This window comes from Pongo pygmaeus, chromosome 13 (genome assembly GCF_028885625.2).
Source record: "Pongo pygmaeus isolate AG05252 chromosome 13, NHGRI_mPonPyg2-v2.0_pri, whole genome shotgun sequence".
Taxonomy (NCBI): domain Eukaryota; kingdom Metazoa; phylum Chordata; class Mammalia; order Primates; family Hominidae; genus Pongo; species Pongo pygmaeus.
This window is the reverse complement of record NC_072386.2, coordinates 102,519,564-102,534,164: the sequence shown is the minus strand read 5'-3', so window position 1 is coordinate 102,534,164 and position 14,601 is coordinate 102,519,564. Positions and strand designations below refer to the sequence as shown.

General features: G+C 45.3%; 1 protein-coding gene across 11 annotated transcripts in view; it reads left to right on the top strand.

Moving 5' to 3' along the window:
• The window catches only part of SUSD1 (sushi domain containing 1), a 141,064-nt gene that overhangs the window by 96,466 nt on the left and 29,997 nt on the right, over nt 1-14,601 (top strand). For all 11 annotated transcript variants that reach the window (XM_063650289.1, XM_063650288.1, XM_054500515.2 and 8 more), the window contains 2 exons: nt 1,233-1,324; nt 2,681-2,867. In XM_063650289.1, coding sequence (XP_063506359.1) covers nt 1,233-1,324; nt 2,681-2,867 — 279 coding nt within the window. The remainder of the gene's footprint in view (nt 1-1,232; nt 1,325-2,680; nt 2,868-14,601) is intronic.

The window sequence follows — 14,601 nt, the reverse complement described above, 5'->3', positions numbered from 1 at the left end:
GAGGTACAGCTTGTGACCTGTACAGGTTTTCTTTGTGCCAAGCTGCCCAATCCATAGACATGAGTCATGTCTACCAACTTGGCTTCATTCGTAGGAACCTGTCAGGCCAGGGGGTTACAAAATACAGCCTTACCTTTCATGAGACATTCCTTTTTTCAGGTAATTTGGGAGTTGTCTTTATCACTCGTTAATCATCACAGTGTTCCTGTGAAACTTCTTAGCAAGTCTACTCTATTATTTCCACTTTAGGGACAGAGATCATTATTGAAGGAAGTAACCTCTGATGTCAGGGTTTTGAATACATAGTCTTTCTTGACTACTTGGATGGGTGTACCACCACATTAAACTGTATCAGATCTGAACTGTCTTTTAGATTGATTACTATGAAACTGAGCAGAGGACGAGAAATACTTCTTTGCTCACAAGAGATAAGGAAGCCCAAACCAAGAGAATCCCACCACCTCCTATTCTTTTCCTCATGAAAAAACTGATTGCTTAAAAGCACTTTTTTCAGTTCCTCAAGGAGCAATTCTCTGCTGAAATGTTGCTCTTAGCTCAGAATTTCGAACCGACACTTATTTATATAAATGAGGGTATACAAGGTCCAGGACAAACAGTTGCAATTTTAGCTTAGTAAGCCAAGGAAGCTTGCAGTAAATAGACTCAAATAATTTTTTTCCTTTTTCTTTTCTTTTTTTTTTTTTTTTCTTGAGACAGAGTCTCACTCTGTTACCCAGGCTGGAGTTCAGTGGCACAATCTCTGCTGACTGCAACCTCCGCCTCCCAGGTTCGAGCGATTCTCCTGCTTCAGCCTCCCAAGTAGCTGGGACTACAGGCACACACCACCACGCCCAGCTAATTTTTGTATTTTTAGTAGAGACGGGGTTTCACTGTGTTGGCCAGGCTGTTCTCGAACTCCTGGCCTCAAGTGATCTGCCCGCCTCGGCCTCCCAAAGTGCTGGGGTTACAGGCGTCAGCCACTGCGCTCGGCCCACTCAAATAATTCTTAAGAGGGGTCCTCCGATTAGGTATCTTTGGATCTGAAATCTTTCGTCAAGACTGAGTTTACCTAGATATAAAAGTGGTATTTCTTTGAGACTGCTATCACTAATTTCTAAATTAAAATACTGTTGAACTCATGCTAACACTTATCCTTGGAAAAATGGCTCAATTAAAATGTAGCATTTTTTCTAAAGAGTGTAAATTGATTTCTCATTTCTTTTCCACTGCAGTAAAACAGATCATCAGTAACATTTCAGGATTTAATGAAACCTGCTTGAGATGGAGAAGCATCAAGACAGCTGAGATGGAGGAGATGTATTTAGTAAGTGACTGAAAGTTACTGTATTTATAGATGGTTGTCTTATGTGGGAGGCTTTAAAATACCCACAAACCTAAAAATCTACATCTGTAACTATCATTATCAATAGACGATTTACTGTGGCAATTGCATCAAGAAGCAAGAAGATGGCCACTTCTGTGTATTTAAAGACAGTGGCTGGGCACAGTGGCTCACGCTTGTAATCCCAGTACTTTGAGAGGCCGAGGTGGGCAGATCACTTGAGGCCAGGAGTGAAGACCAGCCTGGTCAACATGGTGAAATTCTGTCTCTACTAAAAATATAAAAATTAGCCGAGCGTAGTGGCGCATAGCTGTAATCCCAGCTATTCAGGAGGCTGAGGCAGGAGAATAGCTTGAACCTAAGAGGTGGAGGTTGCTGTTAGCCAAGATTGCGCCACTGAACCCCAGCCTGGGTGACAGAGCAAAACTTTGCCTCAAAAAAAAAAAAAAAAGTGGGGGGGAAGACTGGGATGAGCTTCTACTAGAAGAAATTAAGTAAGAACAAAACAAAAGGGTATCTCTTGGCCAAAGTGTCAGGGTGGTTAAGGAAAGGGTAGGGTCACCAGAAGCGGGCAGGCAGAGGAGAAAAACCGTTCTCAGGTTCTAGCAGACCAGCTACGAGTATTCTAATTCAGGTCCTGCTTAGTTTGGATTCCTAATATTCTTTCTAGGAAAATGTTCTTGTCCTTGCTCCTGCAGTTTTGCCAATAGACTTTCTTGTTGTGTATGTGCACTGTATGTGTGAGAACAAGAAGGAGAAAGCTGCCAGTATTGGGACCTCAGCCTTTTGTGTGTTTTTATTTAAAAATATATTTATTATACAAATAATATTTTAAGTACAATATTTATAGTATTGCAACTCTAATATTTGCTTACTGCTGCATTTCACCTTTTGAAGAAATATTAGAGTCCAGAGAGAGAGAGAGAGAGGAAGAAAGCTCATGAAAACGGGAAGGGGCTGGGAGCGGTGGCTCACGCCTGTGATCTCAGCACTTTGGGATTCGAGGTGGGCAGATCACTTGAGCTTATGAGTTTGAGACCAGCCTGGGCAACATGGCGAAACCCTGTCTCTACAAAAAATACAAAAATTAGCTGGATGTGGTGGCATGTATCTGTGGTCCCAGCTATTGGGAGGCTGAGGAGGGAGGATCACTTGAGCCTGGGAGGTTGAGGCTGCAGTGAGCCGAGATCGTGCCACTGCACTCCAGCGTGGGTGACAGAGTGAGGCCCCCATCTCAAAAAAAAAGAAAGAAAGAAAGAAAAAGGAAAAGGGGAGGTTTCAAGGCATCTAAAGCCTTTTAGGCCAACCATTCACCCAGTGAGCTTTTTTATGTTTCAGTTCCACATTTGGGGCCAGCGATGGTATCAGAAGGAATTTGCCCAGGAAATGACCTTTAATATCAGTAGCAGCAGCCGAGATCCCGAGGTATGCTTGGACCTGCGTCCGGGTACCAACTACAATGTCAGTCTCCGGGCTCTGTCTTCGGAACTTCCTGTGGTCATCTCCCTGACAACCCAGATAACAGGTAAATCTTGAATAACAGCATTTGGATTAACAGAGTTACCGCAGAATTGTTCATAGGTCCTGATAAAGAGGAACTGTTGCTTTTTATCGTTCATATAATGAACTTTAACAGGGAGAGGAGAAAGGACATGGAATTGGAGAGGTGCCTTAAGGCGCTTACAACTGTGACTGTTATGTTTTATTCTTTTTTCTTTTTTTGAGGCAGGGTCTTGCTCTGTTGCCCAGGCTGGAGTGCAGAGGCACGATCATGGCTCACTGCTGCCTTGACCTGGGCTTAAATGATCCTCCTGCCTCAGCCTCTTGAGTAGCTGGGATTATAGTTGTATAGGCCACCATGCCTGGCTAATTTCTGTATTTTTTGTAGAGATGGGGTTTCACTATGTTGCCTAGGCTGGTCTCGAACTCCTGGGCTCAAGCAATCCGCCTGCGTCGGCCTCCCAAAGTGCTGGGATTACAGGTGTAAGCCACTGCGCCCAGCCTGTTATGTTTTATTCTTAAAAAGATACCTGATAACCACAGGGGAGGTCTATGGGGAGGGGGAGGGGGAAGATACCTGAAACAAAATGTCAGCATTGATGAAATGTGGGTAGTGTGTCCATGGTGCTGGTTATATACCTTCTGGATATTTAAAGCATTTAAAATACTTTGTAGTTAAACAAAAAACGCTTGTGGCTGTTTCTTTCTCAGTAATATTTAGTTGGCATCCTGTTGCAAGTACTTTAAGAGTAGATTACTAGCCAGACGCAGTGGCTCACACCTGTAATCCCAGCACTTTGGGAAGCTGAGGAGGGTGAATCATGTGAGGTCAGGAGTTTGAGACCAGCCTGGCCAACATGGTGAAACCCCGTCTCTACTAAGAATACAAAAATTAGCTGGGTATGGTGTCAGGTGCCTGTAATCCCAGCTACTCGGGAGGCTGAGGCAGGAGAATTGCTTGAACCCAGGAGGTGGAGGTTGTGGTGAGCTGAGATCGCACTCCAGCCTAGGCAACAAGAGCAAAACTCCATCTCAAAAAAAAAAAAAAAAAAAAAAAAAAAAAGTAGATTACTATCAGGGGACAATGAATGATTGCAGTCCTCCGGCTATAGGGCCCCAGTAAATTCACTTTCCACTCATTTTCTCCTCCCTCTTCACATCTGTGACCCCCACTTCACACACGCTCTGAGCAAATACTAAGCATATTAGCTTCTTGATTCTTATTTCACTGAGAAATTAGAAGTAGTCAGGTGAGGACTTCCCACCCTCAGCCCTGCCGTTCCTCCCTGCATCCTGTTCTGCCTCCCCTCCTGTCCCTGCTCGCGTGTAAGGCTGCCATCCCCTCAACTTGTGCATTAGATCCCATCCCTTCTTCCCTGATCAACACCTCCCCTCGTATAGAATTATCCCCAGCATTGCCTAGCATGTTGCAACATCTCCCTTATTAACGAAAAGAAAGAAAAAATGAACTGATCTTCTTTGAGCCCATATTTGTCTTCAACTACTTTGCCTTCTCTCCGCCCCTTTCTATAAAAACTTCTTGAAAGAAATGGCTGTTCTGTAGGCTCCACAGCCCTACCTCCTATTCTCACTTTCAGTCATCCCACTTGGGAAACATACGTCTTCATTGCTTTACTGAAAGGCTCTTCGTTTGATCTCTGTCTTGCCAATGGCCAGTTTTGTTCTTATCTGATTTCCTCGATAGCGTTGACACTCTCTCCCTCTTGAAACCCCCCTCCCTTAGTTTTGGTTCCTTCTGCCTTGCTGTCCCCTGTCAGTCTTCTTTGCTAGCTCCATCTACTTTTATGACCCCTCTTCAGCCTCCTTTTCTTCATTATCTACCCTTTCTGCTTAGGTGATCTCAACCAGTCTTATGGCTATAAATATTACCTATATGCAGAGGATTTCCAAAATCAATTTCTAGTCCCAGCCTCTCCTTTGAGCACCAGACTCATATATCCACCCAACTTCTACACATGTCCTATTGAACATCTAATAGGCAAATCAAACGGAACTTGTGATTTCTCACTTCTGCCCTTGCCCCCAAATCTATTTCCACCCAGGCTTCTCTGTTTCTGTTACTCTCTGTCTGTTATTGGCATTTCTGTTCACCCAATTGTTCAGGCCAAAGACAAGTCCTAACTGGTTCTATCCCATCCCCAAATTTCTAATCTGTCAACAAGCCCTGTTGGCTTGCTGTCTGAAATATATTCTGAATTCCACCACTTCTCCCCATCTGTGCCTTTTTCACAACTACCCTAATCCAAGACAGCAACCTCTTGCTTGGACTCCTGCTGTAGTTTTCAAACTGGTTTTCTCTTGCCTATATACCTCCCACTCTGGACGTTAGTCTTAGTCTTCACCATAACTTTCAAAGATCACTCAGCACTCAGAGTGATCTTTTAAAAATGCATTTGAGAACATGTCAGCACCAGCTCAAAACTCTCCAGTGAGTTTCCATTAAAGTTAGAATGGAATCCAAGTTCCTCACCATAGGACATGTCATCTGGCCCCTGCCTACTTCTAATTCATCTCCCCCTGCTCTCTTCCTTTCCCATTAAGCTTCAGCTGTCTCCCTGGCCTTCTTGCAGTTCCTTAAATGGGTCAAAGTTTTTCCAGCCTCCAGACTTTTCCATCTGCAGTTCACACCTCCTGGGACACTGTCAACATATGGCTTCTCCATCGTTGTTCAGGTGCCTGCTCAACTGCCATCACCAGCCTCCACGCTATTACTCTGTATCTACTTACCCTGCTTCAATTTCTTCATAGAGCTTCATATTAATACAAAATGTTAATTATTAGTTTTTAGAGATAGGGTCTCACTCTGTCACCCAGGCTGGAGTGCAGTAGTGCAATCATAACTCACTGCAGCCTTGAGCCCCTGGGCTGTAGCAATCCTTCTGCCTCAGCCTCCTGAGTAGTTGGGACTACAGGCGCTCACCACCATGCCTGGCTAATTACAAAAGGGATTTTTTTGTTTTTATTTTTTGTAGAGATGAGGGTCTCCCTATGTTGCCTAGGCTGGTCTTGAACTTCTGGCCTCAAGTGATCCTCCCATCTCGCCTCCCAAAGTGCTGAGATTATAGGCATGAGTCTCTGTGCCCAGCCTAGAGCGTTTTCTAAAAACTTATATTTTTTAAATTTTCTTTCTCTCCTACTAAAATAGGAGCTTCCTGAAGACAGTGATTTTTGTCTGTATGTTTTACATTAAACCCTCAGTGGGTAAGAATGGTACTGATAGATAGCATAACAGCCCAGAATTTTAAAATAACAGCCAGTGGATGGTATTGGTGTTGAGGAGATGTCTGGTTAGGCAATGAATTCTGGCCACCAAAAAGAATTCCCCACATTTTGGGCTGGAGAGACAAGTGGTGTTCAGTTTGGGCATTTCTTTCTGTGGTGACTTATTAAAATGAATAGCGACTCCGTCTCCATTTCCTACTCTGTGGTCTTTATCATATTTGGATGCTGTGCTTTTCTAGTTTGAAGGACCATCGCGCATTTTTTTTTGAGTAAAGGGGAGGGGTTTCATCTTGTTGAGACACTTACTCCTACCTTGTTTTGTGTAGGCTGAATAGAGCTTTAGTGGCTCAAGTTCCCGCTCTCTGTGCTCATGGCCACCAGGGGACATTGTTGAGCTGTTTAATGTTCATTGAGATGCCTATTTTCCAACCCTACCCACTTTAAAGGATTTGTAATTTTAAAGAAGCATAAAAAAATCAAGTTGCTTAAATCTTATGAAAGAGTTAAAAAAAAAAACAAAAAACCCAACCCCTTTCTTTTATAAAAGGAGGAAAAAAGAGACGCTTATGTGTTGATGTGCAGATACTCGTGGTTGCGTAAGATGTGTGTGGCCTTATTTCGGTAAAATCATGAACTTTTGAATTTTGGCAGATGTGTTAGGCTAAGGATTTGGGTCTGGACAATGTAGCTGCTCATTTCCCAGAAGGAAAGAGAGTGGAATTTCCCTTCTGAGTGTCTTACATTAAATCTTACTGATGGGAACAGGATGAAAACAAGTGCTTTAAATACATCGCTGACCTCAGAGGACAGTGAAGGTTCTAGGAATGTTGAGGGACAGAGGCAGGTGTTTCGGTGAATGCAGGAAAGCAGGGGCTGGCGAGGGGGTGGGTGAGATGGAGCTGTGGCCTCACGGTGTTTCTGACTCTTGGCTGATAGGCTGCAGATGGCGCATTGAACTGAATTCTTCAGGATAGCCCCACGGCACGCATCCCCTTTAGGACAGGGCGAGGAACAAACTTTCATCCTTGATGCAGGCCCCAAAGAGTCAGAAGAGCATCCACATGTTGAGTGTGCTATTTTCTTTCTCTTTTTTTTTGTTTTGAGACAGAATTTCGCTCTGTCACCCAGGCTGGAGTGCAGTGGCGTGATCTCAGTTCACTGCAACCTCCACCTCCTGAGTTCAAGCAATTCCTATGTCTCAGCCTCCCAAGTAGCTGGGATTACAGGTGTGCGCCACCATGCTTGGCTAATTTTGTGTGTTTAGTAGAGATGGGGTTTCACCATGTTGGCCAGGCTGATCTTGAACTCCTGGCCTTAAGTGATCTGCCCACCTCGGCCTCCCAAAGTGTTGGGATCACAGGTGTGAGCCACTGCACTGGCCTCCTTCCCTTCCTTTTCCTTTCCCTTTCTTTTTTTGAGACAGAGTCTTGCTCTGTTGCCCAGGCTGGAGTCTTGCTCTGTTGTCCAGGCTCTGTTGCCCAGGCTTGCTCTGTTGCTTACGCAGTGGTGTGATCTCAGCTCACTGCAACCTCTGCCTCCCAGGCTCAAGCGATTCTCATGCCCCAACCTCCCAAGTAGCGGAGATTACAGGCACACACCACCAGGCCCGCCTAATTTTAAAAATATATTTTTAGTAGAGATGAGGTTTTGCCGTGTTGTCCAGACTGGTCTCAAACTCCTGACCTCAAGTGATCTGCCTGCCTTAGCCTCTCAAAGTGCTGGGATTACAGGCAGGAGCCACTGCCCAGCTGAGTATGCTATTTTCTTGCTAAGTCTAAAAGCTTGTAGGCAACATTTTCTTATAGAGAGAGAGAAAGAGGAAACCAGAGAGGGAAGAGAGAGGAGGATGGGGGTGGGTGGGGGCGGGGTGGGGAAGAGAGAGAGAGAAAGAGAGAGTGAGCGTGAGAAAGCCAATACATACGTAAATGTGGAGATAAACCAGACCACTTGTCTTACACAACATGGTGATCATTTGAGATGGAATGTTTATTATGGAACCAAGCATGCTGGAGGAGCAAAGGGAAGAAAAGATGAAAAGGAAATTATTTATTCCCATGTCTTCAGTACCAAGGCTGGCAACTTCTTTGAGAAATTTCCCGTCTCTCATTGTATTCATAACAAGAAAAAGGAAAGTACTTTTTCAGATGGTTAGGAAAACAATGGAAAACACAGGTGTGTCCCAGGCATTTATCAGATTGTCACTTTATCAGAGAGGTCCAGCCAGGACTGCCCTGATCCTCCCTGCCCCTGCCTCTGACACTGCCCTCCACGATGGGATGTCCTCAGGGAAGACTGTGCAGGACCAGGTCTCTTGGTTTCTTTTACCGAGGCTTCTCTTTCATGGTTGGTTACCCACAAACCATCCAAGGATGCTGTACCCCTGTGTCCTCAGTGAGAAACCCATCTCCCCTGGCTGGTTCCAGGGTACCACACTTATCCCTGGGGGGGCCCCCTGGCTCCCAGGGGGCTGAAGCTGCACCACAGGTCAGCAGAGGGACTGGCCTTCATGCCAGCTGTTTTCCTTTGCAAGTCTTCCGTGGACACAGGCTCTTTTGATATCTGGAGCCTGAACATTAGGTCACGCTAGGAGAGGCGCATTTGCCCTTCCATGCTTCCACAGTCCACCCAGAAATCTCCCAACCACTTTCTAGCTTCAAAACAAACCCCAAGCCCCCAAGTAAATGGCTGTGTGGGGATGGGTGTCTCCCAGACCCTCTTGCTACCAGCATCTGAATCTCAGCCAAAGTTAGCTTTTATAAAACGTGCATGAGAAGGTTTTCTTAGATCAGAAGCCTGGAAACTAGGGTTTCTGTGTGTGTTGGGAGAGGGGGAGGGGCATGCTGAGCTGTAACAATTTAATTTAGCAAATATTTATTTATTTACTTGTATTTGTTAAAAACAAGATGGATTGGCCAGGCGCGGTGGCTCATGCCTGTAATCCCATCCCAGCACTTTTGGAAGCTGAGGTGGGTGAGTTCGAGACCAGCCTGGCCAACATGGTGAAACCCAGTCTCTACTAAAAATACAAAAATTAGCTGGGTGTGGTGTGGGTGCTTGTAATCCCACATACCTGGGCGGCTGAGGCAGGAGAATCTCCCGAACCCGGGAGGCAGAGGTTGCAGTGAGCCGAGATTGTGCCACTGCAGTCCAGCCTAGACAACAGAGCATGACTCCAACTCAAAAAAAACCAAAAAAAAAAAAAAAAAAAAAAAAACAAAAAGAAATAAATAAATAAAAATAAATAAAATAAATAAAAAGAGATGTCTTGAGAAACCACTGGCAAATATTTTTCGATTGGTTATGTACAAAGACCTGTGCTGCCTACTGAGGATGTACACATGAAAAGAAATTGGTTTCTTCTCCTTGGGAGGTGAAGTCTCATAACTTTATTGATGGAGAAGATATATCTAGCTGATGACTTGTGGTGGAAGCTACTATTTTTTCTGTTGCCTTCAATTTTAATTTATCATGCCTTGGATGGGGTGATATATCTGGAGAGGTGCCTGAGGATTAGAAAAGAACTATCATGTTGTGTTTATTTTTCTACCTACTTTTTATTATAGAAAATTCAGAAAAGTAGCATTGTACTGGGTTTTTGGGCAGTGGAGTTGTGTTTTAATTCAATTGTTTGTGCTTACTTGAAGTTTGTAGTACAAAGTTGGAGATGTTGCTTAGTTTTGATGCACATAAAATTTTCTTCCATTTTTGGTTCTTTTTGTTCATTTTGATGGGTTTTGCATAGAGACATTTTAACACATTTGTACTTATACTACCCTTTTCTTTGGTTGATTTAATAGTTTACCTTCATTAGTGATATTAATCTTTCGATAAATATTACAAATTCCTACTCCAAGGCTATTTACTCTTTTGTTTTCTTTTCAATTTTTTTTGAGACTGAGTTTCATTATGTTGCCCTGGCTGGAGTGCTGTGGCACAATCATAGCTTACTGCAGCCTCAAACTCCTGGGCTCAAGCAGTCCTCCTGCCTCAGCCTCCCAAGTAGCTGAGACTACAGGTGCATGTCACCACACCCAGCTAATTTTTTCTTTTTGTAAAGATGAGGTCTTACTTTGTTGCCCAGGCTGGTCTCAAACTCCTGGGCCCAAGTAATCATTTTTGCCTAGGCCTCCCAAAAAGCAAGGATTATAGGTGGGAGACACTGCACCTGACCTGCTTTTTTGCACTTAAAATTTAGGTTCAGGCTGGGCACAGTGGCACATTCCTATAATTCCAGCGCTCTAGGAGGCTGAGGAGAGAGGACTGCTTGAGTCCAGGAGTTCAAAGCTGCAGTGAACTATGATCATGCCAGTGCACCCCAGCCTGGGCGACACAGTGAGACCACTTTTCTACAACAAACAAACAAACAAACAAACAAAACCAAAACAAAACCACTTAGGTTCATTTGGAATTTATTTTGATGTCTGATATGAGGCTAAGTTTACATGATAATTTTTCTCCCCAGCTGTAAGCCAGTTCCCTATCACCTTTGGAAATACTGACCATCCACGCCACCTGGTGCATTTCTTTGGGTCTCTTTCTAGACTGTCTAGCTTTTTTTCACTGTTTGTCTGTCCTGGGCGTGTACTTTACTATTTCAATTGTTGTAATTTTATGATACATTTAATATTTTTTTTTTGCAGAGCAAATTCTCCTTCATTACTTTTCCCCACATTTGCCCCCATGTGGGAATTTCTTTTGCCATTTGCTTCTAGCAGAGGATGGATATTCCTGACATCCGAGAATGGTAATGAAGGTCTCTGTTCTGGTTCCTCTCCCATCTCACACACCCAGGGTGAAAGAGCTATACTTTCCAGCACAGGCAGGACCCATTTCTTGCCTTGGGTCTAATTCAGTTTAAATCAGTAACGAGGCTGATGGAAAGGAGAGCAGGTCTACCCAGGACATCAGTTTGGGAGACAAGGAAGAGCACCTTGGAAAATTCAGCTGAAAGTCAAGTTTGTTCCACCTCGAAATGTGGCTGAGAACCAGCCTGACGAGGCTTAGGCTTGTACATTGGAGAGAAAAAGTAGACTGTTTAAAATATAAGGCAGCAGCTGGGCATGGTGGCTCATGCCTGTAATGCCAGCACTTTGGGAGGCCGAGGCAGGTGGAATCACCTGAGGTCAGGAGTTCGGGACCAGCCTGGCCAACATGGAGAAACCCATCTCTACTAAAAATACAAAAATCAGCCGTGTATGGTGGTGCATGCCTGTAATCCCAGCTACTCGGGAGGCTGTGGCAGGAGAATTGCTTGAGCCCAGGAGCCAGAGGCTGCAGTGAGCTGAGATCGCACCATTGCACTCCAGCCTGGGCGACAAGAACGAAACTCCATCTCAAAAAGCAAAAGCAAAAACAAAAACAAAATAAAAAAATATATAAGGCAGGGAGACCTTAGGCAAACAGAGCAGAAAATGGTCTCAAAGTCACATGTTGATTGAACCAGATGACTGTGGTGCCTTGAAAAATGTGACTCTAGATTGGGAAAGAGTGACGTCACCTGGACCAAGCAGGGGGATGGCCTTCCTGCTCGGTCTGCAGTTGCCTCTTCTGAGCTCAGTGAGCACTTTGTTCTGCTGCTTCTGGGTGGTTTTAAAATGTTAGCCAAGAGATTAGAGGAACTAGAATTATTACTCTTGGAGAAGAACAAAGAGGAGTAACTTAAAAGAGTCGGTGGGGGCGGGGCGGGGCGGGGGTGGGATGGGGCAGAGTTCTCACACAGAAGAGAGTGACCAGTTAATGTCCACCTTGGCTGAGAAGAGGAAATACGTAATAAAAAAAGTTAATTTTACTGTGACAACAAAACGTCACAAGTGAAAGGGCATTTAAGTGATAGCGAAGGGCCTGAGGGCAGTTAGATCTCAAAGGGGAAGGGGTACGTTCCCAGGGGACATGTGGGGGCTTTTCCTCTCTCCTCTGTCACTGCCACAGGAATCCAGCTGTTGTCTTCTCAGCTGTATCCTACGGAATCTCTCTCTGGACTGCTCTTGAAAATAGCATAGACCGTCATTTCAACAAATGAGTGATGTGAGGCCTAGACTCTAAGCAGAGGCTTTTCCAGGTGACCTCCTGGGGCGCCTGGCAACCCCCCAGGTTTAGGAAAAACATGATCTATATTGCAGTGTCTAAGAGACTCTGGGAGAAATTCTAGACTTAACAGTCTTTCATAAAGGCCACAAAGTTCTCTTACTCTTCCACCTGGTCTTAAAAGCCTGGGTTTCTCGGTGGTCCGCCCTTGGCCCCCATCTCTCCTCAGATACTAGTGGCCACGTTCACTCCTCCCTGTGAGCTGCCTCTGTATCTCCACCACGGGGTTTGCTCCTAGGCTCCAGACCTATGTTTCTAACTGCCTGCTGGAGGATTCCTTACACACTTCAACCTGAACAGATCTAGAAGTGAGCTGCTTCTCGTCTTCCCCCAGGCTTGGTAAATGACATCACCGCTGACTTGGTTGCCAGATTCCTGCCTTCTCTCCCCTGAGCAAGGCTTCCATTTGTTCCCTCTTCTCCATTCTCAGTGCTCTCACTTGCAGCAGACCTCAAGCACTTCCCACCTAGATTATTGGACAACCTGTGTTTTTGCCCTTTTTCTATTCATCCTTCGATCAGCTCTCTAAGTTGTATTTTTGAAGTGCACAACTGGTAAAAATAAATATATATTTTTTGAGACAGGGTCTAGCTGTTGCCCAGGCTGGAGTGTAGTGGTGCAATCTTGGCTCACTGCAACCTCTGCCTCCCGGGCTCAAGCAATCCTCCCCCCTTGGCCTCCTGAGTAGCTGGGATCACAGGTGCACACCATTGTGCCTGTCTAATTTAAAACATTTTTTGTAGAGACAAGGTTTCACCATGTTGCCCAAGCTGGTCTTGAACTCTTGGCCTCAAACAACCTGCCTGCCTCAACCTCCCAGAGTGCTGGCATTATAGGCATGAGCCAGTGCACCCAGCCTGCTAAAAATCTTTAAACGGCTTCTCATGACTTCCGGAACCTCAGATCTCTGAGATCTGACCCACACTTACCCCTCTAACTTCTTCTCTGCCAGACCTCAACCTTTTAGCCAGGAACTCCGTGTAGTTCTATCCCTCCCTGCCACCACCTCATGCCTCTGCAGTTGTCTGTTTCCATGTTTGATTGGCTCAGCTCCCTGCCTTCAGTTAGATGTTCCTCCTCACATCCACAGCGCTCTGTATATAACTCCATCACAGCTCTGGGCACTACCTTTTCAAAACTGTCTCCACAATTACACTCCAAGCTCCCAGAAAGCAGAAAGCATGTCTTCTGTGCTTGTCTCCCCCAGCCTAGCACAGAGCCTGGGGCAGAGGTGGCTAATGGGTGTTTGTTGAATGCAGATATATGAATAATATATATAGTAGTGCTTTAACAACTGTAAAGGTCCAGGCAGGTCTAAGTTTTTATTTATTATAATTTGAGATTGAGGGTTTCTACCCCAAAGCTATTTTCTAATCTGGTAAATACAGTCTTGAGAATCTATTTTGGCCTCAGAGTCCTTCAGTTCACAGTGGCAGGGTTTAGGGCTAGGGTGGGGGGATTGGGGGGGAGGCATTCATACATATGTTTTTAATAGCTCTTTCTCTTTCCTTCCGTCATGCCCTTCCTCCCTTGTCCTACTGAGCTGATGCAGTGATAGACTTTGAAGGAGGGGTGGTTTAGTCCAGGGTCTAAAGGGGGTTCTTAAGGCCATTCTTCCTGCTGTCCTCACTGTCTCCACCACCCAAGGAGTTTAGGATGTGCCTGGAATTCACAGCAATTCTTCTTAGAAAAATGCATAAGGACCGCTTCCCTACCGTGTCCATTTGGCCTAGCACCAGAGTTCCTGCCAGTACACAGCTGAGGGTTCTGCCCTTCCACAGAACACCAAGGCGCTGGATGCATTCTATAGTCAGGGCTCTTTTGGTTGCAAGTGACAGAAACCCAACTCCAACCAGCTTAAGCGTGTGGAATCTGTGGGATCACAGAACTGGGAAGGCCCAGGATGGATCTCGTCTGGAGACAGCAGGCTTCAGTCACACGTGGTGTCACCACAGCCCCGTTGCTCTTCCAGCCATGAGGCCCTCTTTCTGCCAAACTCTTCCAGCCAGACCTGGGAGGATGGACATTGTACTATTGGCCTACCTGGTACTTACAACTACAGTCTAAGAAGAAGAATAAAACCCTCCAATCTTCTAGGCCTGGCATGGTGGCTCATGCCTGTAATCCCAGCACTTTGGGAGGCAGAGGTGGGCAGATCACCTGAGGTGAGGAGTATTGAGACCAGCCTGGCCAACATGGTGAAACCCCATCTCTACTAAAAATACCAAAATTAGCTGGGCGTGGTGGCGCATGCCTGTAGTCCCAGCTACTCGGGAGGCTGAGGCAGAAGAATCACTTGAACCCGGGAGGCAGAGATTGCAGTGAGCCAAGATCATGCCACTGTACTCCAGCCTGGGTGACAGAGTGAGACTCCATCTCAAAAAAACAAATAAACAACAAAAAATAAAACCTCCAATCTCCTAAACAGATTG